At 38.0% G+C, this 27,409-nt stretch overlaps 1 protein-coding gene across 8 annotated transcripts in view; it reads left to right on the top strand.

The window, feature by feature from the left end:
* diaph2 (diaphanous-related formin 2) overlaps nucleotides 1–27,409 on the top strand; it is a 483,641-nt gene that overhangs the window by 281,634 nt on the left and 174,598 nt on the right. For all 8 annotated transcript variants that reach the window (XM_074674141.1, XM_074674142.1, XM_074674143.1 and 5 more), the window contains 3 exons: nucleotides 9,725–9,826; nucleotides 16,173–16,412; nucleotides 23,194–23,323. In XM_074674141.1, the coding sequence (XP_074530242.1) occupies nucleotides 9,725–9,826; nucleotides 16,173–16,412; nucleotides 23,194–23,323 (472 nt within the window). The remainder of the gene's footprint in view (nucleotides 1–9,724; nucleotides 9,827–16,172; nucleotides 16,413–23,193; nucleotides 23,324–27,409) is intronic.

Below are 27,409 nucleotides of genomic sequence, written 5' to 3'. Positions count from 1 at the left end.
TGGCCGTGTCCATGCCAGCCTTTGTTCTCTGCTGTAACAACAGGTGATTGTAGCAGCCTGGCACATCGCTGGGCATCATTTGCATGGTGTAAAAAGTGCACATGTGGGGCAAGGCGATAAGTATGGCTGTGCACCGGGCCTGTTGGATTAGAGCTTAAGCAGGAGAAGCAGGGTCTCCCTTGGGCTTAATTCTGGTGTGTTTTGGCACACGGCACATAACTCTCTTCCCCATCAAATGCTAATTTAACAATGAAATGTGAAATGCATTATGCTGATTTGGTTGGGCTGGAAAAATAAGACAGAGAGGGAGGAGAAGTATTGAATAAACAAAGTAAAGGCAGACGGGGGGAAGACGGGCTCAGCTCGGCTTGGTGCAATATCAAATGCGCTTCACAAATTGATGGCTTGGACCCAAGGTGCTACATGTACTTTTCACTGATCATCACTACGCTGCTGATCTCTAGCCACAGGGTCCGGGCCAGGTACTCTGTCCTCAGGTTGAATATTGATTAAAAACACGCACATAGGCAAGTTCATGCACAATACAGCACCAACAGTTAAATTTTTATTAGGTGGAGTCCATGCAGCTTCTCTTCAGGCACACTGGGTGCTATATTTTCTTAACTAAGTTAAAATGTGTTTTCTGTTTTCGCTCTCCAATTCAGCGTCTTTGTTTTGGTGACAGATGGCACATCACTCACAGAGACGCTCTCAGACAGCAGCCTCCACAAACAAATTAATTTCTATTACTGTTTTGCATGCTAGCCCTCTTCTTATTTGATTGACAGTCTCATCGTATGCGGGTAATGTATGAGAGTGACTGTATGAGACACTATGAAGAAAGGATAAGGGAGGAATTGAAAGAATTCAGCCACCTTATTTTTTTCTTAACGTGTTATCAATACTATTCTTTTATTTTTGGGATCATATTTATTGATTCACCTCTTTTACAAACTGATTTATCTCTTCAGGTTCAGTTTTGCCTGGATTTGCTCTCGAATTTTGAAGAATTTCAGCTATCTCTTTTTTTTTTTTCTTCCGTCTTTGTTTCCCTTCTTTGTGTTCATCTCCATCAAACCAAACTCCCCCCCTCTGCTTATCTGTTCCCTCTCTCTATGTGAGCCCTCTATTTGCCTTGTTAATATCCCTCTTAATCCTGCTTCACACCCATCACGCTGAATGTAAGTGCTCAGGTGTGCACACTTAAGGATTCCTCCATATTTCCTTCTAACAGACACATTTAATGTCACAGTAAGTCTGTCAGGTTTTCCAGCCCCAACCCTGGAATTAATCCCTCCCCCTCCTCGGTATCTCTCTCCACCTTTTCTCCCCCGTCTCTCTCTGTTTGTGTCCTTCTCTCAGACTGCATTTCTCATTTAGTTTAATACGATTTTAGAACCTGTCACACTCAGTTTGTTGCCTGTCAGCTTGTCACCGCAGCTTTTCTCATAGTGCGATTTGAGGTGTTTGTGTGGTTTGGCAGGGTGTAGATTGTGTAAGACTACGACAGGCTGTATGACGGATGTTCATTGTTTCACGTGTTTACCTCTGCAACAAGATGTGCTGTTTATTGTCAGCCTGTGTTGTTGTAAGTTTTCCCTCTTATAACTGAGGTCAAGTGTGAGAGAAAACATCTGCTTAGAGTAACTTAAGCAACATTTTCTCAGCTTAAACACGTATTATAACTCTAGATGTTTTACACCGTAATTTAAATGAAACCAATTTGATTTTAAAGCTCATTTGTGTGGAGTTTAAAGATGTAATGAGTAGTTAATTTACATGGTTCTGTGCTCCATTTCTCTCTCCCTAGTTCCACATAGTCTTTCTCAATTTCTGTGATAGTGACCTTTTTTGGAGATAGGTGCCATCAACACCCACAAACTGTTTTGCAAAGTTACTTTTTCTTTCCTTTTCGACTCTAAGGCTCTGCTGGAAAATGAAACCCTTTCTCAAAATTCAACATTATGTCTTTTTTGGAGCTGTCAAGTGCTGCTTTTGGAAAGTAAGCCTTGCAGAATGTTGAGCAGTCTCTCTCTCATTTTTGTTATTGATTCAAACTGAAGCCTTCACTGATTCACTATGAGCCAGGTAGGGCACCTGCTGAGGTGTCATGGCAGGGAGATGGCAGTCCCACGTTGCTCTTCATAGCACACACATACACACACTCACACACACAAACAACAAAAAAAAAAAAAGAAAAGAAAAGAAAAAAACCCTCCACATGTTCCTCTTTCTCCCAAAATTGAGGAGAAAATCAATTAAAAGGGAGAAAATCACATCTGTCAAGCACATGGCAGGCACAGCTCCTCGTCTGTCTTTGTTGTAGCCCTCCCATAGGCCTAGTAGAGAGGAACACAGTTTACTCAGATAATCTTTCAGACGTCGGGTTATTCTCCCCCTCTCCTCCTTTATTTAACCCAGTTTAATAAAGACTTTATTGCTCTGAGGAAAGCTGTATCGATTACCGTGTCCCTGTCTATGGTTTTGGGTTTTCTTTATCATTTTAACATTACTGTTGGGAATTTGCCTCACAATGTTGGTGTCATAAAGTGGGTGTGGCACATTTCATAAACTCTCCCAACTTCAAAAGTGAGTATCATCAGCTTGTCTGACATCTTTCCTCTTTCCACACTGTATCTTTACGTGTTTCTAAATAAATCATCGCTTTCAATGCATCATACCTTGGATATCCAAGCTTGAGTCGTTCCACCTTACACTACGTTATCCCCTGCTGATTTAACAGCACACATGTAGCTCTACAGTTATTTGTATGTCTAGTACCTGCCAGATCTTCCGTTTTAAACTGTATTAACTTTTCATGGGGGATCGGTGCTGTAAAACTGTGAACTTGAATCACTGAGAGCTAGCTGACAGCAGTAGAGATCAAAGTATGGAGGTGAAAGCCCTACAGATACTGTCATTCTCTACAAATGTTAAGAGTACCGTTACGTGTATCTCATATGACTTTACACTAAACTCTTACCTCACTTGAGCTCCCAGCTTTTGAGGTGTTCAGGTGTTTTTAGGCTATGAAGCTTAAAGCCAGTATTTACTGGCTTTTTTTTAATATTGGGTTTGTGTGTTATGAAGCAATTTAAGAGACACTGCTATGTTCACAGTGCCCTCACCTTGACCAAAAAGCAGATGCTTTCTGGATGTTCTTGCTGAATGAATCACTCCCTTCCAATACAGTAATCTATAATTTTTAACCATGACTGTTTCCTGTAGTTAGTGGTGGGCAGTAATGGAGTACACTAACTTGAGTTATATAAGGTCCCATATTCTGCTCCTTTTCTGCAGTTGAATATGGATCATTCATGTCTTCATGAAATGGTAGTAACATGTTTTGGTCCAAAAAGCCAATAAATCAAGCACAGCAGCATTGTTTCCAGGCTCTCATAGCCCCTCTGTTCGAATGATCTGATTTAGTGGGCGCTGCCTTAATATGTAAATGAGCCACCGCTGATACCGTCCCGCTCCTCCGCGTCACTGAGAGCAGCGCCACGAGCTCGGAGTGCACAATGTTTAGAAAACAGTGAAGTTTGTTTACTGTAGCATTACAGGCTAAAACGACAGGCTAACTGCAGCTACAGTTAGCATCCTGAAGCTAACATGCAGACAGGGGGGACGCTGAGGAAAAGCTCTTACATCTGCTCCACAGCACAAAGCATTTAAAATACTCACATTTCCAAGGTTCGAGGTTTGTTGGTGGATGGTTGGTAATGCGCCTGGATTCAGGACCAGTCTTTTCACTAGTCCTCTGTTGTACTGTCCAAAGTTGGAAAAGCAGTCCGCCGTGAAGTGACTAGCACACACATGCACAGTTTTACTAAGTGTAGCTGGCACATTTCCTTGATAAATGAACTCTAGACACTTAGACTTGTCTTCTTCCGAGATGGGAAGCTTGTGCATAAAACTACGTCGCTGTTTACAGCCAAAAACAAAGCAGTGATGGCAGTGGAGCAGCAGCAGGGAGGGGAATGGGCAGGGAGACCAATCAGGTCCGACTTGCTCCTGATTGGTCAAAAAAGGGAATGGCTGACGCCAGCAAATCCCCAAAATCCAAACAGCTCATTTTAGGTCAGGATTTTACATTCACAAGCACTACTAAGTTCAGGTTTTGTCATTAAATATCACATTTTGTGGGCTGGGAGGAAAGCCAAAGACCCACAAATTTCACTAAAAGACTTAAAGTAATTTTTGCATAATATGGAACCTTACATTATATTTATCCAGTTTCACAATTTAAGTGTTAAACACAGCCTGTTAATAAGTTGAAAAGTCATGTGATGAGTGACAGCACTAACAATTGTTGACAGTATTTTCTGATCTGTTAAATAACAGAAACACAACCTGGGATAAGTGTTTCCTTTCCATGGATATCCTTCAAATTGAAACGTTGCACATTGTGACAGGCAGCCATGCATTTAGCATTCACTTACATAGTGCTTCTGTACGTGTTATTGGGCCCTCGTTGTCTCTGCCAAGCATTAATTGATTCAGATTTGTCAGACTTAGCTTGTGGTTGATTGACAGTTGAAACACATATTTAATGATCACATTGAGGATTTTCAAAAATACAGCAGTACTTGTGAGCCCAAAAAAAGAGAAAAAAAGAAAGAAAGAAAAGCATTTGCATAAAAATATACGCTACTGGAACTTTGAAAAGCTTTTGAACTGCTACAGCGTAGGAATAATAAATGTAGATGTGGAATGACATGTTGGGGCCAATGAAATACAAAGACCCTGGTCTCAGTTATAAAATAACAGAAAAATACTCACAGTCGAGGAAAAGTAGTCAGTCTCAGAGCGGAAAGCATACTGTTTCTAATAATGCATTTAGTCATAACATTTGGACTCATGATTCACATTTGGTATGCACCTTCAAACATGTATGATGTGTGTTAGACCCCAAGAAGAATAGCCACTGCTTATGCTTGTGTTAGCAGGGATCCAAGTAAAGAAAGACGGAAATAAAGAAATGGAAAACAGTATGACAGTTATACACTCACAGTCACATTTCACATGTAGACTCAGGTCTCTTGTTTTATTAATCATTGCAAAAAAGATATTATAAAAAAAAGTGCCTTGTGATGCTCATTCATCAGACATGAGGGCCACAGCACAAACCTTGAAAATGTGCGCATGAAATTAGCGTTCTTTTGTTTTCTAACAGGCTGGTGTGACTTTATTTCTGTATTAAAGAGGAGGGGTGTATCATCTTCATAATGTGTTTAAATCCTGTGTTCTCGACAACTAAGTGCTGTCATAGATCTTATGCAAAATAAAAGCCTAATGGCATTTGTTATGGCTGCTGAACTGCTCAGAATTACCAGCAAAACCCTGTTTGAATACCAAAAGGGACTTGATTCACACTGCAGATAGTCAGATGTGTGTGGTGGTGTTTTAGATGTGCTAACAAGTTAAGTGTGTTGACAGAAACACAACACTGTTGGCTCACTACTTTTGGCATATTTACTTGTTTTTGTCTTTGATACTTTTCACTTGGAAACTGAAGAGGGCCCAAACAGGAGATCCTCAAACTCTTGCTTCTCATGTGTTGTGGCTGCCATGAGGGGCTAATCATGCTTAGTGTGATGTGTTCCAATCTCTCTGTCCATCACTTAGATCAGTTGTACTCTTTCTTTCTTTCTTTCTTTTTCTTTCTTTCTTTCTTTCTTTACTTATCTATTTATTTATTCATTTACTACCTCCGCCAAGGAGGTAATTGTTTTGGGAGAGTTTGTCTGTTTGTCTGTGAACAACAAAACTCAAAAACTAACAAACAGATCTTGTTAAAATTTTCAGGAAACATTCAAAATGGGATAAGGAAGAAGTGATTAAATTTTGGAGGTTATCTGAATCACTATCTGGATCCAGAATTGTTTTAATGATTCATTATCACTCTGAGATAGGGCTGTTTTCCCCATATGTGTATGTAACTCCACAATAAATGGTTGGATTGCTTTGCAAAACAATACAAGACAAGGTCACCAGGATCTGGATCGTACTTTTACATTTATCAGTAGTTATTACGATTCAGATCCTGGCGATATTCTGGATACTAAGATCCAAAACATGAAATACGTACTGTTGCGCCATCATTATTTTTAACGCTGTCACGTAACAAATTATGGTACAAACCTACCACTAACTCCAAATTGTAGCAGACAGTCTGCTGAAAGGGAGTATCACACTAAAGTAGGACTAAAACTTAAGTGTTGCGTGACAATCACACTATGCTTAGTGGAGGTCTGCGCTCTCTAGAGTGCTTTTCTGGTTCATTTATTTACCGTATTATTCTGAAAGCATTTGGCATCTGCACAGTACCTTAAGTCCAGAGCCAAAATGGAACGGTCCAAATAATCCTAACTTTACACCCCAGGTCATTGCCCTTTTTATAACTTTGCCTTCCATTGAACTAGTAAGTTTCTAGTTCCAAGTGAGGAGAGAAAAATCACATTTTCTTGCAGATATTTGGGGGATTCTTATGCTTTAACACAAGTACAAGTACATAGCTCCTCCATCCTCCTCCCGCTCTGTAAATGAATGTGTGGTGTTGTGAGCATACTTCCAGTAATCTCTCCTGACTGCTGTGTGTGTCTGGTGGCCTGCGGTGAGGAGTCTGGCCCAGCATCATCACAAAGTCTCCCACATTGCCTCACATATGGTGCAGCCTTTGTGTCAATTGGGCTCTGTGGGGTTTCTAATAATTAACAAGATGACAGATGAATAAAATGACAAGCTCAAGGTGGATTTTTTTTTCTTTTTTTCATTCTGTGTTATTTAGTCAACTGTGCCATGTTTTCAAAAGTATTTGAATGTAGAGCTCAGATTCTTTCTAAACCTGAAAATGTTTTTACTAAAACTTGCGCTTTGAAAACAGTCGATCCAATGACGAGTGTTGGCCTTGCGTATGTGACTGAAATTCTGCATTCTTGTGTTCCCAGCTACTGTTAAGAGCTGTAGTTAGGATAGTAGAGAGAGGGACAAACAATACGGGAAATAATCTGAAAAACATTTACCAAAAAGACACTGGCAAGGACTCTCTGTATTTATTTTTTTTTCTTTTCTGAGCCAAGCCAAACAACTCAACTTGGAAAAAGATGCAAAATATTAACTGTGGAGAGAAAAACAAAACCCCTTTGTTAACTTTACTCGAGAAGCACACCGAGTGGACAATGGAATAATTTATCAGCAATGATATTAGTTTAAATGGTGCAATACATTATGCTACATGATTATACAATACATCCAGGGTCATGGTACAACATCTAGAGTTTGATTTCTTTATTGTCTTCAGTTGAGGAGAAATAGTTCAATGTTTTTGCTTCTCTTAATCCGTTTTTGAAAATGTGATTTATGTGCTTTCATTTTTCTTTTTTTTTTGCTTTTAAATGTTGCATTTTATGATTTAATAATTAACAATTTAACTACTAAAGCTTACTTTTTTTTATCTTTGCTAAGCAGATTAAATTGGTGGAATTTCACAACAGCCAGACCAATTGGCTGCATACTTATTTAAATTGTCAGCTGACCTTTATGTCTTAACAAGAAAAGTATAGACAAAATAATGCTTCTGTAAAGGGGTCAGGATTGCTTGATTGATTGTTTTTAGATTTTGTGTGTTGTTAGATTTTCAAGAAGGAGTCATAGAGTGCACAAGCAGCATAAGACAGAGTTTATTTTTGAAAAGCCATGTGTGTCTTGTGTTGAATGTAGTTTACTCAATATTTATTACTTTAAATTGAGAGGGGACAAACAAGAAAAACCATGTGCACAGTCATCATTTAACTCCACCAGAAACCCTTTCTCATGAATCCAATTACACAAATGATTCTTATATCATCAACAATCCCCTTCTCTTCTGCTGATGTGATGAAAAAGCTTCATTATCATGGCACCATTCCTTGCTGCACACCCTAATTGGAGCTTCAGCAAAAGTAAGCAACATTTGATATAATGGCTCTTTCCAAAAACAGCAAAGCCAGGCGTGGTCAATGGCTTACTTTCTATTCCGCTGAAGTCCCCAAGGGAAGGACAGGGATGTCATCATTAGAGGGCAGAAGATGCTGGCCGGGATCCTCGTTGTAGGTTTCTGTGTTGGTCAGAATGCCAGTGGCTGAGTATCAGTGTTTCCTCCGTGTAGTTTGTCCACATGACTCTACGCCAGTCTGCTCCCGCTGAATACATTTGGAGAGCTAATGAGGAAAGAAGCTTTGTGAAGAAAGTGGAAAAGGGCACCTCTTCTTCTTCTTCTCCTCTGAGAAAAAGATGGAAAAGTCGCTGTGGTCAATTTTATTAACTTGGCTGACCTTCACACAAACAATTAACATTTACACAAAACACAGCCCCTCCCATTATTGCCCTCATCTCCATCTTAATCTCCAACCTCAACACCAGCCACACATTTTTTTTCTATTAAATCCAACCAGAAAAAAAGACGATTAATTGCAATCCTATTGCGTGTACTGTTAAGACAACTGCAAGGTGATTCGTATTATATGCAAAGGTCAGTTATCTGAAGGTCCTTGACACGTTGGGTAATTGGCTGAGGGCCACCACTGTCACAGTAAAAAGCCAACAATGAGCAGAGATTATGTGACTCTGTCTGCTTATCTTCCTACCAGGCAAACTGCTAACCTATATGTGTTCCTATGAGAATCTAATGAAGTCTAATGAAGTTATGTGAGCTATGACATGCTTTCTTTGTCGTTTCTGGTTCTCCTGTTGGGCTGTAAAAAAGATGTACAACAAAACAGCTTCTCTAAAGTGAAAAACAGGAACTCCCAAATGGACTGGCTGCAACACACACCATAAAGTCTACCCTTTTTATGTCAACAGATATGGGTAATGGCATAAAAATCAAAATACAAATTAACTGGAAAAGCAATCAGAGAGCACAGACCTCCACCAAGCATATTGTGATTGTCACGCAACTTTAGTCCTACTTTAATGTGATACTCCCTTTCAGCAGAATGTCTGCTACAATTTGGTGTTAGTTGCAGGTTTGTACGATAATTTGTTACCTGACAGTGTTGACAATTATGATGACCCAGTACATATTTCATATTCCGGATCTTAGTATCCAGAATATTGCCAGGATCTGGATTGTACTTTTACATCTGTCAGAAATTATGGTGACCTTGTCTTGTATTGTTTTGCAAAGCAATCGGACTATTTATCGTGGAGTCATATACACATGTGGTGAAAAAAGCCCTGTCTGACAATCATAAAAAAAGAATCCTAAAAAAAAAAAAAATCACTGATCCCAATGGTGATCTAGATCACCTCCAAAATTCAACCGCTCCCTCCTTATCCCATTTGGAATGTTGCTTCTTGAGTTATGTTGTTCACTAACAGAGAGACAGACAAACGACACAGTTCAATACAGTCAGTGAAGGCAGTTGTTAGTGTTCGGCAAAATATGACTTCGATTTTTCTGTCTCAAAGAGATAAACTGTGTTGAGAACATACTGTAGAAGTAAGGAAGAGAAAACACACACGTGAAGAGGAGGAACACACAGCACTCTTGCTCACATGAACTGTATTGTCTCCTCTCTGTGTGAGCCCCCTTGTCTGTCTTGTCTCTGAGGTGATTTTTATCCTGACATCGACAGAAAATTAGATTTGCATTAACACCAGCTCTGTTTCTGTTTGTGTGTGTCTGTGTGTTTGTCTTCTGTGTGTGTGTCTGTGTTTGTGTGCGCTCTCTCGTTTGTAGAACCTGATAAAGAACCTGCCAGAGCAGAAAGAGCTGAGTGCGCTGGCGGAACTAAAGGGTGAATATGAGGAGCTGGTGGAGTCGGAGCAGTTTGGCATTGTGGTGAGTATAATTTCCTGGTGACTACTGAATCGCCCCGAGAGAACACACAGTATGCACAATCATACTCCCAGCCTGCTGCAGTCAAACACTTGCAAGCATGCACAGTTGAGAAATTCAATTTTTTATTCATTACTCACTCTTTGTGTCCCAGTGTAGCTCACACACAGACTCACACACATTTCCTGTAGTTTTAACACTTTTGTCTGACTTTCCCCTGCATTGTTTTATCCACATTTTTAAGGGGTACTGCCTGATGTGGACGGTGAGTTACTTAGGGACAAAAAAAATTCTCTTCCTCCCAAGTGTCACAGTTATATTTAATTAAAACATCTAACAACATATAAAGGGCATATTAGATTTGAAAAAAGTCAATATTTTGTGAGTCAACTTCCAAATGACAGGGGCAATGATTTTAAAATGTAGCTCTGACTTGATCGAAGAACAGCTCAGACATTTTTGATTAGGAGTCAGCATTAAGAATTCACTGGATGCCATTTTTTGACATCAACTGTCAATGATGTCTCATGATAAAATCATACCCTAAGGCTATGAATCCTGTCTGTAATAAAGTTCTTTGAAAAGTTCTCTCTTTTCACAGGGCTAGAATAAATAATACTGTGGATAACATAGTTGGAGTGTGGCTTTCAGAAATCCTCGTTTTTTAACAACGTCTTAAAAAAAGTACACAAGTAGCAGGAAGACTGGTCACCAATGTTAAGAAAATAACACATTTTTATTTGTGAGAAAGTAAAGATTCAAAGCCCAGTCTGTGATCTACTCTTTTTTTCCATTTAAATAATAAAGTTCATTGGACAACAGTGGACAATCACCAATATGTGTTGTTGTCCTGATCCAACACACTTTGTCTTACTTGTGGTCAAATTGTGATGCAAAGAGAAAACAATAAAGATTTCTTGTCCGATCGGTTCAATTAAAACCACTGGGTCTGTTAGTGAGGCTCTAGGTCAGGGGTGGCCAACCTGCGGCTCGTGGGTCGCATGTGGCTCTTTGCCTTTCGGTGTGCGGCCCTTTATCCAGTTATAAAAAAATTATATAGTTACGAGTTGCGGTGTGAAATATCAAAATTATTGATATATTGGTGGCAATGTTGGGATCAGTGTTGATCAATGTTTGGGTGTACACATTGATACTTAAGTTTCAGTTTCTCTTCTCTAATTTAAACACACTGACAAACACAGTAAACCTCGCTTTGAAAATTGGAAATGTAGTGATTTTCATTTTATGTTATTCCGTTTATGCATGAGAGGAAGTGTTTTTGTAAGACCCCGTGTGTGATGTGGCTCTCCGTAGTACCACGGTCATTTTTGTGGCTCTTGGTCTCTGACTGGTTGGGCACCCTTGCTCGAGGTTAAACAAATAGTGATGGTTTGACAAAAAAAAAAACTCTCAATGTTTTATGTTTGTATGCGACTTAGAGGAAGTTTACATTCACCTTTTTAACTTTGCAAGGTAAAACTAGAAAATACATGTAGATCATATCCATATCTAGCTATAGGGTGTCTGTGGGGTCTTAAAAATTATTAAAGAGTCCTAATAGGGATTTTATGAGTTATTAAATTTTATTGGTATCCAAGCTTTGACTCCAAAAGTATCTATGAATATTTATTGTCCTCCTTGCAACTGTTACAAACTAACCTGACACGCCAGACAGACAGTTCCAAGTTTCCGCCACAGAAGACTGATTGATTGATTGAAACAGTCCATCTGCAGGGCTCCAGAGTGCAACCAAAAATTTTGAAGAGTGCGACTAATATTTTTGCTCGGTTGCACTCGTGACACTACTGGATAAAATTTCTGTTAAAATGCAAACTACAGCTGTTAAAGAGGGGTTGCTAACAACAGCTTAAAGTCGTGATGAGGTCTTAAACTTTTTGGAAGGTTTATAAAGAAAGTCTTAAAAATGTATTGAAATTAACCTTAGGATTTCAGCATATACCCTGAACTAGCCAATGGCAACTTTGCCCAATCATTAAGTAGTGTTGAACAACATAACTCTGTGAGTATTTAGAAAAGTGCTTTAACTCAATACATTACTGTTTTGATCTCTAAATCTTTTTGTCTGAAGAGGGAATGGGAAACTGTAGTATCCCCAGATAGCTAGCAGTGATCATTGAATAGTTCTTTTGCTTAAAATGCTCATCCCTTATCTATTGCAGAATCTTTGACAAGCAGATTTCCTTAATAACATAAATTCAAATACAAACAAAAATGCAGAACATACCACCACAATATGAAAAACCTAAGAACACTGAGTCATTCTGCTTGGCTTGCAAACAGATAACTACTTCCAAATATTCTAAACCAACATTTGAAACAACATGGAACAGAACTGGTTGTTTTGTCGAACTCTGTCAAATCAAAGACAGTCATCCCAGTTCACTTTTTCTACCTCATAAGAAACAGTATGACTTTTGCCACAGGCATGATAAAATACACTTGACCTGATTTCATAAATACTGAATAGCCTTTAATATGTCAGTGAATTATTTGTGCCTGATTATTCTTATTGACAATGAGTGCACATCAAAGTATGAGGTGTGCAGTTCACCCATTAATCCAACAGTCCACTTTAAAAAGTATAAAACATTAACCTGCAGACACCTCTAAATAAACTAAATTCCTTTTAAAAAGCTGTTCCTCAATTGATTTTCTAAATTTTTCACATCACTTTTTGTTCTTCATTAATCTGTACCTGGTATGAGAGGGCACCATGAATGCCGAGTTTTACTGTAGACCAACTGAACAAGAAGGGAAGCAGATCATCAAGCCTTTAAGTGCTCTTGCCATCGATTTACCAAGTGAATACCCACTCTTATTCAACTGTAAAAAGATTTGATATCTGTAAAAGTTAACTTTAACACCAGATCACAGACTAACATTACACAGTTTTATAAAAAAGAGATGTTCAATTAGACCCAGGGGTCGCAGATGTGCTCCGTCTCCCCAGCTATCCTCCTTATTTGTTGAAAGCTTTTCTGTGCCTGTGTCTTTTAGGAGATGTAATGAAGCAGGGGGCGGCAGTCTCCCTTGTGATCTCACCAACTTTGTGATCATATACCTCCCCGCTGATGAAGTAGCTCCTCAACGCAGAGCTATTTAGCTCCCCTGGGAAATAAGCCATGTTCAAGCTTTTCTCTGCCAGAACTGTCACCAACGTGCTGGCATTCATTGTGATATCTCCTTATTGTATACAAATCAATTCAAGCGAGGGAGAAGGGAGAAGTGTTTGTGCCAATGTGTGGATGTGCTCATGCATATGTGTGTGCGCAAGGACTTACAGTGGGTGGGATTGTTGGTGTGAAGAGGAGAAGAGGAGGGTTGTTTGACAGACAACTTGCCCATACCCATGAATACATTTGAGCAGTAATGAAACATTATGGGCTGGATCTGAAGATTGCCTTCAAGCACTGGATTATGCAGCAATCTGCAGAATTTGTCTGTAGTTGCTGTTTTGCCAAATATCTTACAGCCAAAACCCTATTTGTTTTAACTCCCTCCTGTTTCATTGCTCTCATTTTTGTCGACCCTCTGTAATTCCACTCCCAGGCCCGCAAGTATTGATTGAGACTGTTATATTATTTATGGCAAGTCTGTTAAATGGGGGATTCCTTTGTCCATATGAAAGTCATAAGGGAGGCTGGAAAGAGTAGTTCCATTTGTGAAAGAGGCTGGTTGATGATAAGGGTGTTTGAACTAGCTTCAGCAGTAATTACAGAAAAAGAGTCAACAAAGTCGTGGTGGCAAGTATGCACAACCATGCATCTCTTTTCTGTGTATTTATTCTAAACCATGGCAGAATCATTTGAAAAACACATTTCATAAACAATCCTAAGCCCGATGATATTTGTGGAGGGATCCATTTTTAACCAGGGGTGGTTATTAGAAAGTCATTATTACAGGCAGAACACTTTCATAGGACCAGAGCTATTGGTGATAAGCCACCTGCCTCCACTTGATTCATCAAGAGGAAGATATTTGACTTTATTAACTACACCTGGAACTAAAGCTCTGAAAAAGGAACGTAGATTAGAGATTAAGAAAGCAGAAATCATGTAATGTGCACTATCATTGCCAAATATTTTCTGCCAATACCAAACGGCTTATTCTGTCACTGACTCTTAGTTGGTGTTATTTAGTGGATTGAAAGTCCAAAGAAACATACCATATTGGAAATTTCACACTGTCTTCATTTAACAAACAGGCCATTTTATGTGGCCAACGAGTGCTTAAAAGGTCTGATTTTCTTACAATGAATAAGTCAAATGTATGCATTGACCATAAACTATGTTTCCCACAATACCTACTGACTATGTAACCCACAAAGTGATGGAATCCTGCCACTAGATTGCAGTGTTTTCATGTCAGTGCCAATTTCCGAACGAGTGAGATTGAGAAACAAAACAATAATCCCAAAGTGCCCAGAAAGAGAAAAGTTGATGCAGATGGAGGACTCATTTCAAGAAAGACGAGAAGGCTAATATATGTTTGTGCCTCAAGGAGAAAAAACGGTATGTCTTTTGTGTTATGAGGCCATGATGGTTGTCAAAGAGTACAATCTGCGTCCGCATTTTGACACCACATACGGAGCTAAGTATGCTAAAGTGAGCCTCCAAGAAAAACAACAAATAGTGCAAGATTGAAAATGCAAACTGCAATCGCAGCAGTATGTGTCAAAAAAGCCAAATCCAAAAACAACGAGGCACTGAAAGCTAGCTTTGTTGTGGCTGAAGAAATTGCCTATGCTGCAAAGTATTTTTCAGAAGGTGAATTTTTGAAGCAGTAGTTGCATTTATCTTACATTAAATTTAATTACATTTGGCTACATTGTATACTGTCTTACAGTTACATCTGGCCCATTGAGGGAAACCATTATGCTGATGTGGCCCACAGTGAAAATGAGTTTGACACTCCTGCCTTAAATATTTACACATTTGTCTGCCTTAATTCATTTGAAGGGGTCACAACATATTTGTTAAGCCAAAATATTTTTTCTTTTTCTCTAACTACTTAGTTTGCACAGTTTTAGTGGTTTCTTAATAAACAATGGGCTGATATGAAGGACTTCAGCATCAAGGCACAATTTATTTTCAACAATAAAGTTTTGTTAATAGTTTTGTGTGGGACTATTGTGAGTCTCTCAAGAAGAATTAAACAGTTCTTGTTAGTACAACAACAACAAAAGAAGAGTAACACAGCTTTTGTCCTCAGTTGTCGTTAATTAGCCGGCAGCTGTTTCTTTGTCAAGTTGAGAAGTGTCTAAAACATGGCTATGCTGGCCCTTTGCCAAAAAAGTGCTCAAAACTAGTGAATCATTGTTCGAAAGTAAAGACAAGACAGAGAAGTTGTATTCACTCTGACTATTCAAAGTGCCTTTCCAAAACTCACCTCTTGTCCTCTCTTTAGACTCGTCCCCTTTGCAGGTTTGGATGAGTCATTTGACTCCAGCTGACCAGGTGAAACAACTCTGGTTCAGTCATCTTAGGAGCCCAATGGGAATTTTCCAGCTCACAATGTTTGGTTTTGATATCCTCCTTAGAGGTTCAGATGACATTTTTTTAACGCATAAGACGCCCCACAAAACTCAATCTCTTATAGGGCAAGAGGGTAAAGTCATCCATTGTAAAGTTGCATAAAACTTTGCCCCAAGGATATCCTGGCATCTGTTTCTCTTCCATGCTTTCTTGCAAAGGTGTCTGCCCCAGGTAGTCAATACAAGACAAAATCAGGATGGTGTTACCAAATAACCATTTTTTTTTTCTAATTTTAGTCACATGAGATGCCCCTAGATTAAAGCGATCGTTAGTGTGTTAGATTTTGAGGACTTGAACAACTTTAACGAGATTAAAAAATGCAATCCTAACAATGTAAAGATCTAAAAGTTTACAATACATTTAGGATCTAATTAACACCTTCCCAGTCTTGAAATCAACACATTTTTATTGTGAAGTGTTTTATAACAAAATAAAAAAATCTGCAGGTTATAAATTAAGTTGAAAATGTTAAGATGTCTTGAAAAAAACAAGAAGATTAAAAGTTTTTCTCATACTTTAAAGAGATTTTTGTGAATCTACCAAAAATTTAACTCTTTTTTTTCTTTGACATGTAACCATGGTTATATATAACTCCACCTACTTGGGGTAAAGTGTTTTTGTCTCTTCACCATGATGGATGCTTCTTCAGCTGTGGGCGGGACTTCAAACAGAGTACACTACGTGTCCATGTGGAAGTGGCAATCAACAAAATTGCTGCACCACATCCTTTGTTTTGTGCATATTTTCATCACTAACGACTAACATTTCTTATACTTTCCAAAATTTTCCCCCAGATGAGTTCTGTGAAACTCCTACGATCACGTCTCAACGGCATCCTGTTCAAGCTGACGTTTGAGGAGCAGGTGAACAACATCCGGCCTGATATCATGAATGTGACTTTTGCTTGTGAGGAAGTGAAGAAGAGCGAAGGCTTCTGCAAACTCCTGGAGCTGGTGCTGCTGGTTGGCAATTACATGAACGCCGGTTCAAGGAACGCCCAGACGTTTGGTTTCAACATCAGCTTCCTCTGCAAGGTAAGACGGGAGCACAGAAAAACAAAGCAGAACCCACTTCGCAATAATATAAGCACATTTAAACTCTGAAGGCACAGATTAGATTGTATTACATTGATTTTTGTGACATAATCTTAATCCTAAAGAACATCAGAAGGAGTTTGTTGGAAAGCAGCTCCACAACATGTGTTCCTATGTCAGTTTTTGATTCAGAGCTAGCAGGGCTGTGTGTGCGATGAGTACCCTGAGCAAGAGGCGGTTGTTAGCCAGTCAATTTGTAGCTGGCTTTTAAATGATTGTAAGAATGGAGAAAGCCAACTGAGATGATTTCCTTCTTTTTAAACCATGTTGTCAAGATAAAGCTTATTGTCTGTGTCACACGTGCTTATGACCTTCATTTTGATGGGTTGTTTGTATCCTGAAACGATTACATTCCTCTCAGTAAAGCCTGTCACGTCTCAATACAGTGTAGCTTTTAGATAATATAGAGTGATTCTTCTGTTAACGCTGCTGTATGAAAGTTTTTCAGTTTAATGGTTTTACACAAATATACTGCGAAAGCTTTAACAATAATGCCTCAAAGGACTGAACAGAAACAAATAATACTATGATCAACACTTGAGTATCAACAATACAAACGTACATGTTTTATATATAAAAATGACAGTTCAAAATGGAGCTGGAGCCAGAAAACGTGTCCACTGCCAGGTTAAAGGGGTTAAAGAGAGGACTGGCAGCCATGCACTCATACAGCTATAGCAGACCTGTTTGGCTTTGCACATAGATGTACACAAACACATGAGAAAAAGAGGCTTTCCTCCACTCTGTTGGGAGAGTCCTCAAGCCAAGGTAGAGGAGAGACTGTTGGTCCAAGACCGAACAGCAGATATGTCTTACCTTTAAGGCTGGATTTAAAATGTGTCCTCAAACCACAGGAGTTAGGTTGTTTAAAAACTCAAACTCTGTGATGGGATTTTTTTCTTTTTTGTATGCATCACTTATGCAGTTTAAATTAAAATGGCTTCATTTTCAGTTAGAACTCTGGACATATAATTTGTCTGATTGTTTTGTATTTGGTAACTGAGTCTGGAACAGATACTTGGCAGATATTCTGGTAGGTTTTCAGAACAAAACACAAGTTCATAATACCTCAAGTGCTGTATATAAATTGTACACCATACATTCTGCTATCATGTGTTAAAGGACAATGCAATTTGAACAATATGGTTTAATATGATTTAATAAAACACAGTTTGATACGATGCAGTATGCTCAGATAAGACACAATGAGATATAACACAATACAATATTATATTCCACAGTATGCCACGAGACAATATATTATGATACAATATGATATGGTTAAGTACAGTGAGCTAAAATGATAAACAAGTTGTTACAATATGAAGCAATAAAATATATAATGCAAAACGAAATGTGATACTATACAAATAGAAAATACATGACATGAACAAGTGTTGCGTTTACTTTTATCTGTCTCCAGTATAGTTTTAGTGAAGTAAAACAATTATAAAAAATGCAACCCTTCATTTGAGGGAGCAAAATTAAAGTAAAATTGTTTCTGAAAAAGTTATCAGAACAAAAGTTAATGAATAAAACTTAAAATAAAAGCGACATTGAGTATTTAATCATCTTTTATGTCAATGTTTAAGAGGATAAAAAAGATAAACAGAGAGAAAAAAGTCATGTACCAAAGAGATCTCTAAAATCAGCTTCACTTAATAACAAATAACATTTATACAAGGAGGCAGTCACCTTGATCCCTTGGTAGCTTTTTGGCACTGTGATGCTGTGGAGCACAGACAGCTTTATACAAACTCTTATTCAACAGCTGATAAACTTATCAGAGTATTTATTGGACAGCCAACAGACTGTTTTAATGTGCTGAAACAAGGCTTAAGCTTGGCAATGGAGCTGTTGAGCCATATGTCTATTTATTCTATTGTCTAACTTGCAGCTCTACGTATTCTGTAAGAAAATGTTTATTATGATTTTAAAACACAATGGAGAACATTAACATCAACTTGTGGTGTCATGTGAAAAATCTCACCATGATTTTTTCCCTTAAGGGAGACATACATGTGAATGCCACACAGCTATCCAAAACCAGTAAACACTCAGGAAAAGGGCATCAGTATGGAATCCAGCATGTCTCTTGTATCCTTGCAGGCGGGCTGAATCAGTGTGTAGTGTCAGTGTAGAGCCTGGTAATGCCTCAGGGGGCTGATTGGGCCATTATAGATGGACAAGAAAAAAAAAAAGTCTGCTTTCTCACTTTAGTCAATCAAGTAAATGGCCCCCTGGGTGGCAGGTCTAGGGTACCTAATGGGCTCATCAGAGAGGAGGAGGTTGATTATAGGAATGAGCACAAGGCAGAAGGGCATTGGCTGACCCACCTTTGCCTTCCACCTTCAGTCCTCCACCAACCAAGGACACACAAATCCCTTGGGAGCTAATCCTGTCTCATGTATTCAACAAGCCAAACATCCCTTCTGGCTTTTCAAGAACATTGGTTGAAATGTTGATTCTCATTTTTAGTGTAAAAAACAATCCTAGGTCTCACTGGTTCCTGTCTCATGATTGGATTTTGGCCCCTGTCAATAAGAAGTGTAGTTAACAATTATATCAGACTTCTAGCCGAGGTAGACTTTACTATGCAAAATATTGTTTACAGGTCAAATAGGTTCTAAAGAAGTGATTGTGTAAGATCAAAAGTGAAGTAAAATGCAATAGAAATACATCTGCAAGGACTAAGAAGAATGTTTATCAAACTCTGGTAAGTCTCAGTTTCACTGTAAATGTTGGTATGAGCCCAAAGAATGAATGGTGATGTACTTGCAATGAAGTGGACATGCCAAACACGCCAAACTTCAAACATCATCATGATAATGCTTCAAAAAAAAAAAAAAAAAAAAATTCTGTGAATCGCAAAGCCTTAAAATATTTTGTAATGTTTTATGTTAAAAGAGATTTGGTTTTGGAAAATAAAAAAAAAAATCACATTGAAAAATGTTAATAGCATATATGACAGTGATAAACAGAGGTCAAACTTTGCATGATGATGAAAAATATAGAGGGAATTGTTTCCATAATGAAACATTTGGGTAAACTGGGAAAAAACCATCTGCTTTGAACCTCAAGGAAAAAATAAAACAGAGAAATATTGTTTCTCCTGGGTTTCATCCCAATCCTACTGAAAGAGTGAGCACTTTCACAAACTCTGCTAAATTATTGAAAAGCCATAGTGTGATAATTCCTGTTCAATTAGGGATGAAGGACACAAGTCATCTATTAGTTTCTTGACATTGTATCCTGGCAACATCAACACAACATCAGTTTGACCTTGTGTCCTGATTTTCTTTGCAACTGAAACTACTACAACAATTACAAGTGTTGTGGAGCAGTGAAAGTCAGTATAGTCCTTGCTCTGACTTTGTCTGAGCAGAATCCAGTCTCATTGTATTCTTGTACCCTGTGTACTTTGTGTTCCAATACGTGTGTGATACATATGTGTTTGTCTTGTGTGGCTGCTTCATCTGACAGTGTCAAAATGAGTGTTGTCATTTATAATTCTTCTTTAATGTTAATTTAATTATTGTTGATTTATTTTCTATTTCTATTAAGTGTAAAAAAGATCATAAATTAAATCCATTCATATGAATTGCAAAAGTAACAAAGATGCTGCTTTAACACTCTGAGATTTGAAGTTAGTAGAAAAGGCTTTCTATGTAGGTACTGCCAAAGAAAAGAGCCTGAGGTCTTCCGAATTCTGTTTTGTTTTTATTCTTATTTTTTCCCCGAAAGAGAATTTCAGAGCATGGTAGTTATGACAGCATGTGCACTTTTGCCTTTTAGCACAAACTTTGAAATGGCCAACGATTAAAAATAGCCTCAGGCTTCAACTTGGGCCAGCTCACTGTGGCCATAGCAAAGATACCCAAATGCCCAGACTGTAGTTCTCATGACACCTTAAAACTGCAACACCAACTGAAGCGCCTGATGTAAAATGTTGTGAAAGTAAAATCAGCATCTCTAGGTTTATGCAGTGTTCCTACTGCTAGTACAGAAACCCTTTTACCTATCAAATAAGTTTGATTTTTTTTATTTTCTTTCTTTGAAAATAATAATAATAATAATAATAATAATAATAATAATAATAATAATAATAATAATAATAATAATAATAATAATTATTATTATTATTATTATTATTATTATTATTATTATTATTATTATTATTTGTATTATTATTTGCATTATTCATTTATTTTTAATGAAAAAACATCTCCCTTCAGAAAAGGATGTTTCAAACTGTCTCGATTTGATACTTTTTAGGATTTAAAAGCTTCCACAAGAATAATGAGGTTTAAAATTGAGTGTTTATCAGCAAAAGGGGCAGGGGCAGAGTATTAACACAACTTGTTTTGTCGATATAAGCTTAACTTAATAAATAAATATAAAAAAGTGATAATACTATAAAAAAGAAAAGACAAATACTGTGAAAATTAAAATATAAGATAATTATTGCATATACTACAATTAGTCACTATAAAAAGTAATAATAATGATAATACTGATAATAAAATTGCATTAAGAGAGAAAGTTCCTAGAAAATGTTCAGTGTTGCACAGACTAACGTGCACTTGTGTTCAGGCTAAGCTTTCTAAATATTTTGAAAAACTCTGTAATGAAATGGGCCACATCTGCACCATTGATAGCCGAGCCGGTTCTGCAGTTCCTCAATAAGAGAGCTGAGCTTACGGGGGGAAGCCAAGGACATACTTACTAAAACCTAGAGATTCAAACAGTAAAATCTGACAACATTATTTGAAACTATTGTTCCAGTAAGTGCATTGTTTGTTATCATTCACAGCTCCCTCTTTGCTTTTTTTTACCTGTCCCAGTTTACCCTCTCTTTATTACACATTACTAATATTAGTTAGCAGATGAAATCAGCATACCAGAGATGCACCTTCTTGTGCAGTAATGACAGTTCAGGGGATAACAATAAACAAATTAAAATTTCAAATCCATGAAATTAAATTGTGATTACTCGACGAGAGCAAATGATAGATCCTCATGTAACAAAAATATGCATGCTTGTGCCTGCATGTGTTTGTGTGTGTGTGTGTGTGTGTGTGTGTGTGTGTGTGTGTGTGTGTGTGTGTGTGTGTGTGTGTGTGTGTGTGTGTTTGAATTGATGTGCAAGGGGATGATTCTGGCTTCCTTTATTTGTTTCAGTTCACTTTTGTCTGAATGTGTGTGCTTGTAAGAGCATGTACACAACTGTGTGTGTGTGTGTGTGTGTGTGTGTGTGTGTGTGTGTGTGTGTGTGTGTGTGTGTGTGTGTGTGGGCATGTCCGACTGCAGGCTGTTTACTGCTCGGATATTATCAGTATGAGTACACAGAGGTGGGTTGTGCTAATTAGTTTTCCCAGCATGCCGTTCGAACAGCATGGCAATCACGGTGGGGAATGAATATGGAACAAGTTTCCTATGCACTGATGTGGAGACTTTGGCTTTTGTGTATGAGCACAGATACTAACATACAAAGACACACACACACTGTCTTGGCGAACACATACACACTGTCTTGGCGAACACAGTGAAGAACTTTCACTCAAACTTTCCTGCTTGTAAGTTTCCGTCTCAGAATAAGATGAAGACTGTTTTGCTGTGTTATGTACATTTTTTGCTTTTGATCAATTTGACTGTTCTCAGTGTTTTATGTTGTTAAATGAAATTATATATTTCAGTTTAGACAACTTAAATAAAGTCAATCTCAATAACTTCTTTGCTGATCAACTAAACATTCAGCATTTTTCTGCTAACAACAAAACCTGCATTTTTGACATCTTCAGGAATCATCTGTGAATAAACCACTGATGTGTTTAATTTGTGAGAATTTAATTTATTTACCCTTTTCTTTGAGATGAAGCAGGCTTTTAGTCCCACTGTGTAGGCTAAATGGATAGCTACACTAGTAAGGGAATCACCGACATAAAAAAAGACATGAGGGAGACAGTTGGCATCATTTTGCTTAAAACAAAACAAAACAAAACAAAACAAAACAAAAAGACCCCTTAAAGCTAACCAAAACATTACCTATTGTTAATATTGAAAATATTAGTACTTTTGAAAGCTTAAGCTAGCAGCAGGTTAACTTAGCATTTCGATAAAACTGCATTTGGAGTAGAAATCATCAGTAATTGGATGCTACATTTGATGTAAAAGTTGTCATTCTTTACAATTTAAAAGTAGTTTTTGGAGTTGAGGTGGTTTTGTTAATTCAACATTTACAGGGCAGCAATTGATCATTTAGGTTCGGTTACTATGACAATTCAGAGTTAGAAATTCCTCCCTGTCTTAGGGATTTGTGCTTCCAATCTGTCACCTGGTTACTATATTTTAACACAACCACGTCCTCACATCCTGAATAGATTTTCTGGCTTAGGGCAACACATGCACTGTCCAAATTGTTAAGCCAGGAAATTCCCCAAACCGAGCCAAGGAAGAGAATTAAGGTGAAGGGCAGGGCCTCCGCAGATACAGTCACTGCCACTCACCTTAAGCTGTACGTACCTGGGATTTTCCTCTTAATAATAATACATTGTTGTTATTGTGGTTTTTGATTGATTTGATATTATGTTCTGGGATTTCTTCCTTTACTATACCTTCTATTCCGTCACAAAAATGAAATACACAGAAAAGAGAGGGTTATAACTGACGATGGCTTTCTGGGTCATCCGTTTCACTTTATTTTATTTCTATACTTTCGCAGCTTCGAGACACCAAATCCATCAGTCAGAACACAACGCTTCTTCATTTCCTGGCTGAAAAGTGTGAAGAAAACTATGAGGCCATTCTGAGGTTTCCAGATGAGCTGGAGCATGTGGAAAGTGCCAGCAGAGGTAAGTCTCACTGTTTTTACCAAAGACTATATTTTCAACTGCAGAACCAACAACCTTTGGTACTATTCCGGAGATTGTAGGCCCTAAAACTACTTTTTTATTTTTATTCATTACATTTATTTTATCCAAACACTTTGTCTTCTGGCGTTCACATTTCCACCCTTGACTTTCCTGCTTCCTCCCCTGATGACAGCAGGCACTCAGCACTTGTGGCAGGAATAGAGCTGTTTGTCTGACCACACTGTCATCAGCCTGTCAATAAACTAATTCCGCTCTAATTCTATTCTCAAGCTTTCGGTGAATTCCCTGAAGGCTTATTTACTTTGTTAGTCTGGTAATTGGTTATTTAATCTAATTCCACTAATTATGCACTTGACTGAGACTGCCAGGCATTGTGTTAGTGGACTGAAAAGTCTTCATGTGGGGTATATATTAAGATGTCTATTTTTTTCAAATTTTGAATTATATCAACTTTGTCATTTTGTGGAAATGAAGGAGATGACAGTTAATTGGCTGCGACCAGTAAATAAATGTCTCTTTTGCAAAACCCTCAGAAACTATTAAAAGAATGGGGTTATGAAAAAAGCAATCTAGGCACACATTGCTTCATTGATCGCCACATCTAATTAAACAGGGTTTTCAGTGGAGTACTGTAACAATAAAAGGGACTTCATGATTACACTCCAAGTCATTAACAACACGAACACGCCTACAGGTCTTTAGACATAAATTAGAGGCAGGGTTACAGTCCCTCTAAACACAGAATTCATTGTTTTAAACACTCTACTCCACCTGTTTGTAGTTTTAACACAATATTTCTACACTGCCATCCTCATGTTTTATTCCGTAGACTTCTCTCTATCCTGAGCACATTAAACTCAGGTAAATGAGAAAAGCCGAAACCTCTGCTGATGTGCCTTTTAAAGTCAATTTTATTAGATTTACTTTGAGGCAGAGAGGAAAACAGTGATCAGAGGCCATCCGCTGACCAGCTCCGTGTCTTTGGAAACCTCTCATTGCCTGTTGAACAGCAGAGCACTGCTTAATAATTTAACTCCATCTCCAAATCCTTTACAAGCTTTTGGTCTGGTTTGAAGGAAAGTGAAGGAAATGAGATAAAGCTGCCTTTTCACCTTTATGCACTGAACACTTTTTCATGAAGTTAAAACAACTTCTGCACACTCTCTGATGACTTCTTTTTTTATCAAATTTCTACAGAAAAGTCTTTTTCAGACTTAATCTTTCAATGCGTCCACTTTGATTTTGTTTCAACACTCATCCAATTGGCATGTGTGACCAACATTTATTTAATTTAATTAATTTGTGCTTTTAAATCAAACCTATGTGTTAAAGGTGTATTCAGAATATTGCTTTCTCATGTTTTTTTTCTAAACAACAAGAATTTCAAACCTTTTGGAAGTTGCTTTAGATTTATCAGTGGCACATTTTGTTTCTCTCATTTATTTTTTTAATACAAAATAAAAATATAAAAAGGCACCTTGTAATTATCACACTGATAGCATGATAAAGGTCCACGGTTCTTACTTTTTTTTAATCTCTTGCTATTTTGTCCCTTTTGGTACACTGCAGTTAGTCCACCATGTCCTCCTGCTTCCTCCTCCAGCTTTGATTACAAACAATGACTCTGCTCTTTTTAATCACACACTTTCACTTTAAAAGAAGTTACCAGACTGTTCAGCCGAATGTAGAACACATTTTGTGAGCTACCACCAACCACTTAGACTTATGGCACACAACAGCTGACAGAGTTTAATGTTGCCGTGTAAAGGCTTGTGGACAAGACTAAAATGCAGAAGTTGAATATAGCGTGTGTTCAATGGTTGGCAATTAACTGCTATCAAATAGCACATTGAAGCTTTTTCCTTACTATAAGTTATTTTTAAAGGATGAGGAGTTCAAAAGTGATCTTGAAAAAGTCTTCCTTCTGATCGTAATCCACTCTTTAAAATGAGATTATCAGCGCCAATATTGCTGGTTACAGGTTACTTTAAATTGCCACTTCTTAACTTCCAGTTCAGGTCTAATAGGACCAGTTTGATTTACGGCACGTCTAGGTCTCTATGACAACACCATGCTGACTGACAAAGTTTAGTTGTGAGAGAAGATAAAACACAAAGATCTGAGTTTTTCTCTGCGCAAAACGACTTCTATGACTAATTTTGTTGTGATGGTGGACACAGGAGCATAAGGGTCAGAAAAAGGACAGAAGAGCAGAAGAACCTAAACAGGAGAGTGACACAGCTCAAGCTAAAGGCTAACTAGCTTTTAGCTCAGATTGCAGCAGTTATTCTGCAGTGGTCTGTTCAAACATGAGAGTCTATCAATAAAATAAAGAGTGAGGTTACGTTAGCTCTGATTGGTAGATGACTGACAGGATGTAGCTAACTAGGACGTAGCTAACCAGGATCCACTAACGTTACACATTACTGACTTGTTTCAGAGCACCAGGCTTTCAGCTGTGCTGAATATAAACAGCTACTAAACTAATTACAAACTGACAGTGTTTACTTGTTGTCATGTTAGCCTACATATACGACAGAGCACCGGGCTGTGAATGTCACTACAGCACGTTGTATAGTAAAAAGCTGTCCTAAACAAAGAAAGTTTGTTTGGATCTGATCTCACATAATTCCAAAACAAACACACGCCTCACTTAAAAGTACTTTACGACAGTGTGCAGAGACTCCGGGCCAGAAGGTGGTGACAGAGTTCCACTAACTCCTCCTCCTCAAAGCATCTTAAAGTCCACACTGGTGTGAAATTCAACATTTATAGATCTTAAAATACATTTCATAGCACTTGATCTCATGTCTGAGCCAAGGCACTGGCAGGAACAGCTTCACATTGCTGGGTATATTAACAGTTCAAAAAATATTGCTTAAAAGTCCTGATACGAACACAAGTAAGATAGAAAAATACCAAATGGACTATGAAATAAAAATTTAAATAGTCAACAAATTGCAAGCAGTTGAACCACACAAGGAGAAACCATTTTTCCTGACTGCCACCAAAGTCTGTGTTTCCTGATTGTTGATTGTCAGATGCTGTGGGGGAGTGGCTGATTCGTAGGTACACTGACATTAATGTAGAGGGATTCTAATGCAATCAAATGGCCATCTACAATGCTTGGAAGCAGTACATCTAATGCACATCATTGATAAGTGCAATCAGGGATAATTGCTATGGGAAATCATGAATTTTACTGCCTTGATTGGCTACTTCAGACTCTCTCTACCCCAGTGCACAAATTGTCTTAGAAATAGATTTTTCTCTGTTCTGCTGTTTGATACAGTTTGACTTTGACATTTTCAACATTATTCAAATTCTGACATCAAATAGCAACAGACGTACAATTATCAACATTTAGGTCGATGCATGCTGAAGTAAAGGTTGATTTTTAGCATTGTTAGATGATGAATCTGTTCTTTCTACCACAACTAAAATTACTGCTGAATTTATGCAGTTACTGATAATATGCCAGTAGTTTAAGCCTGGTGGACGCATTGTGATAGATATGTACATACTGTTAGGATTACACATTATAGATGTTCAACAATAAGTACTTAATCGTGTTACAATATGAAGGCATTGTGTCTTTATGACTTAATTATGTTAGCTGTGAACTTCTGATCACCCCAGAGAGCCTCAATAGCCAAAATAGATGATAAGAAGTTTTATAAATGAGAACAGACCAGTGTGGGACAGGTCTGGGAGCAGAGGACAGTGGTTGTCCTTACAGAAACAGGAGGTTAACCTTAAATGGAGACAAGCCTGGCACATGGAGGTACTCCCTGAGGAGTCTCTCCCTGTGGATTCAGCCATTATCAAAGGCTGGCTGTATCAAGGTCAGTTTTGATTAGAATTCAGATGATTATGTGGGAAGACAGGGCCAGCAGGCTGCAGATGTTTCAGATATAACCGGGACAAAGAAAAGATATGTGATTGAATGATGAACAGCAGAAACATCACCTTTCTTAAACTTTTTTGTCAGGAATTTTACTTGTCACTGCTGTTTCCTCCTTTATAACTTTATAAATATTCTTTTTACCTTTTCACAATGTATGG

The sequence above is a fragment of the Halichoeres trimaculatus genome, unplaced genomic scaffold (assembly GCF_033239565.1).
Source record: "Halichoeres trimaculatus isolate MK-OKI-2021-1 unplaced genomic scaffold, fHalTri1.1 fHalTri1_scaffold_7, whole genome shotgun sequence".
Taxonomy (NCBI): Eukaryota; Metazoa; Chordata; class Actinopteri; order Labriformes; family Labridae; genus Halichoeres; species Halichoeres trimaculatus.
This window is presented reverse-complemented; position numbering and strand designations above follow the sequence as displayed.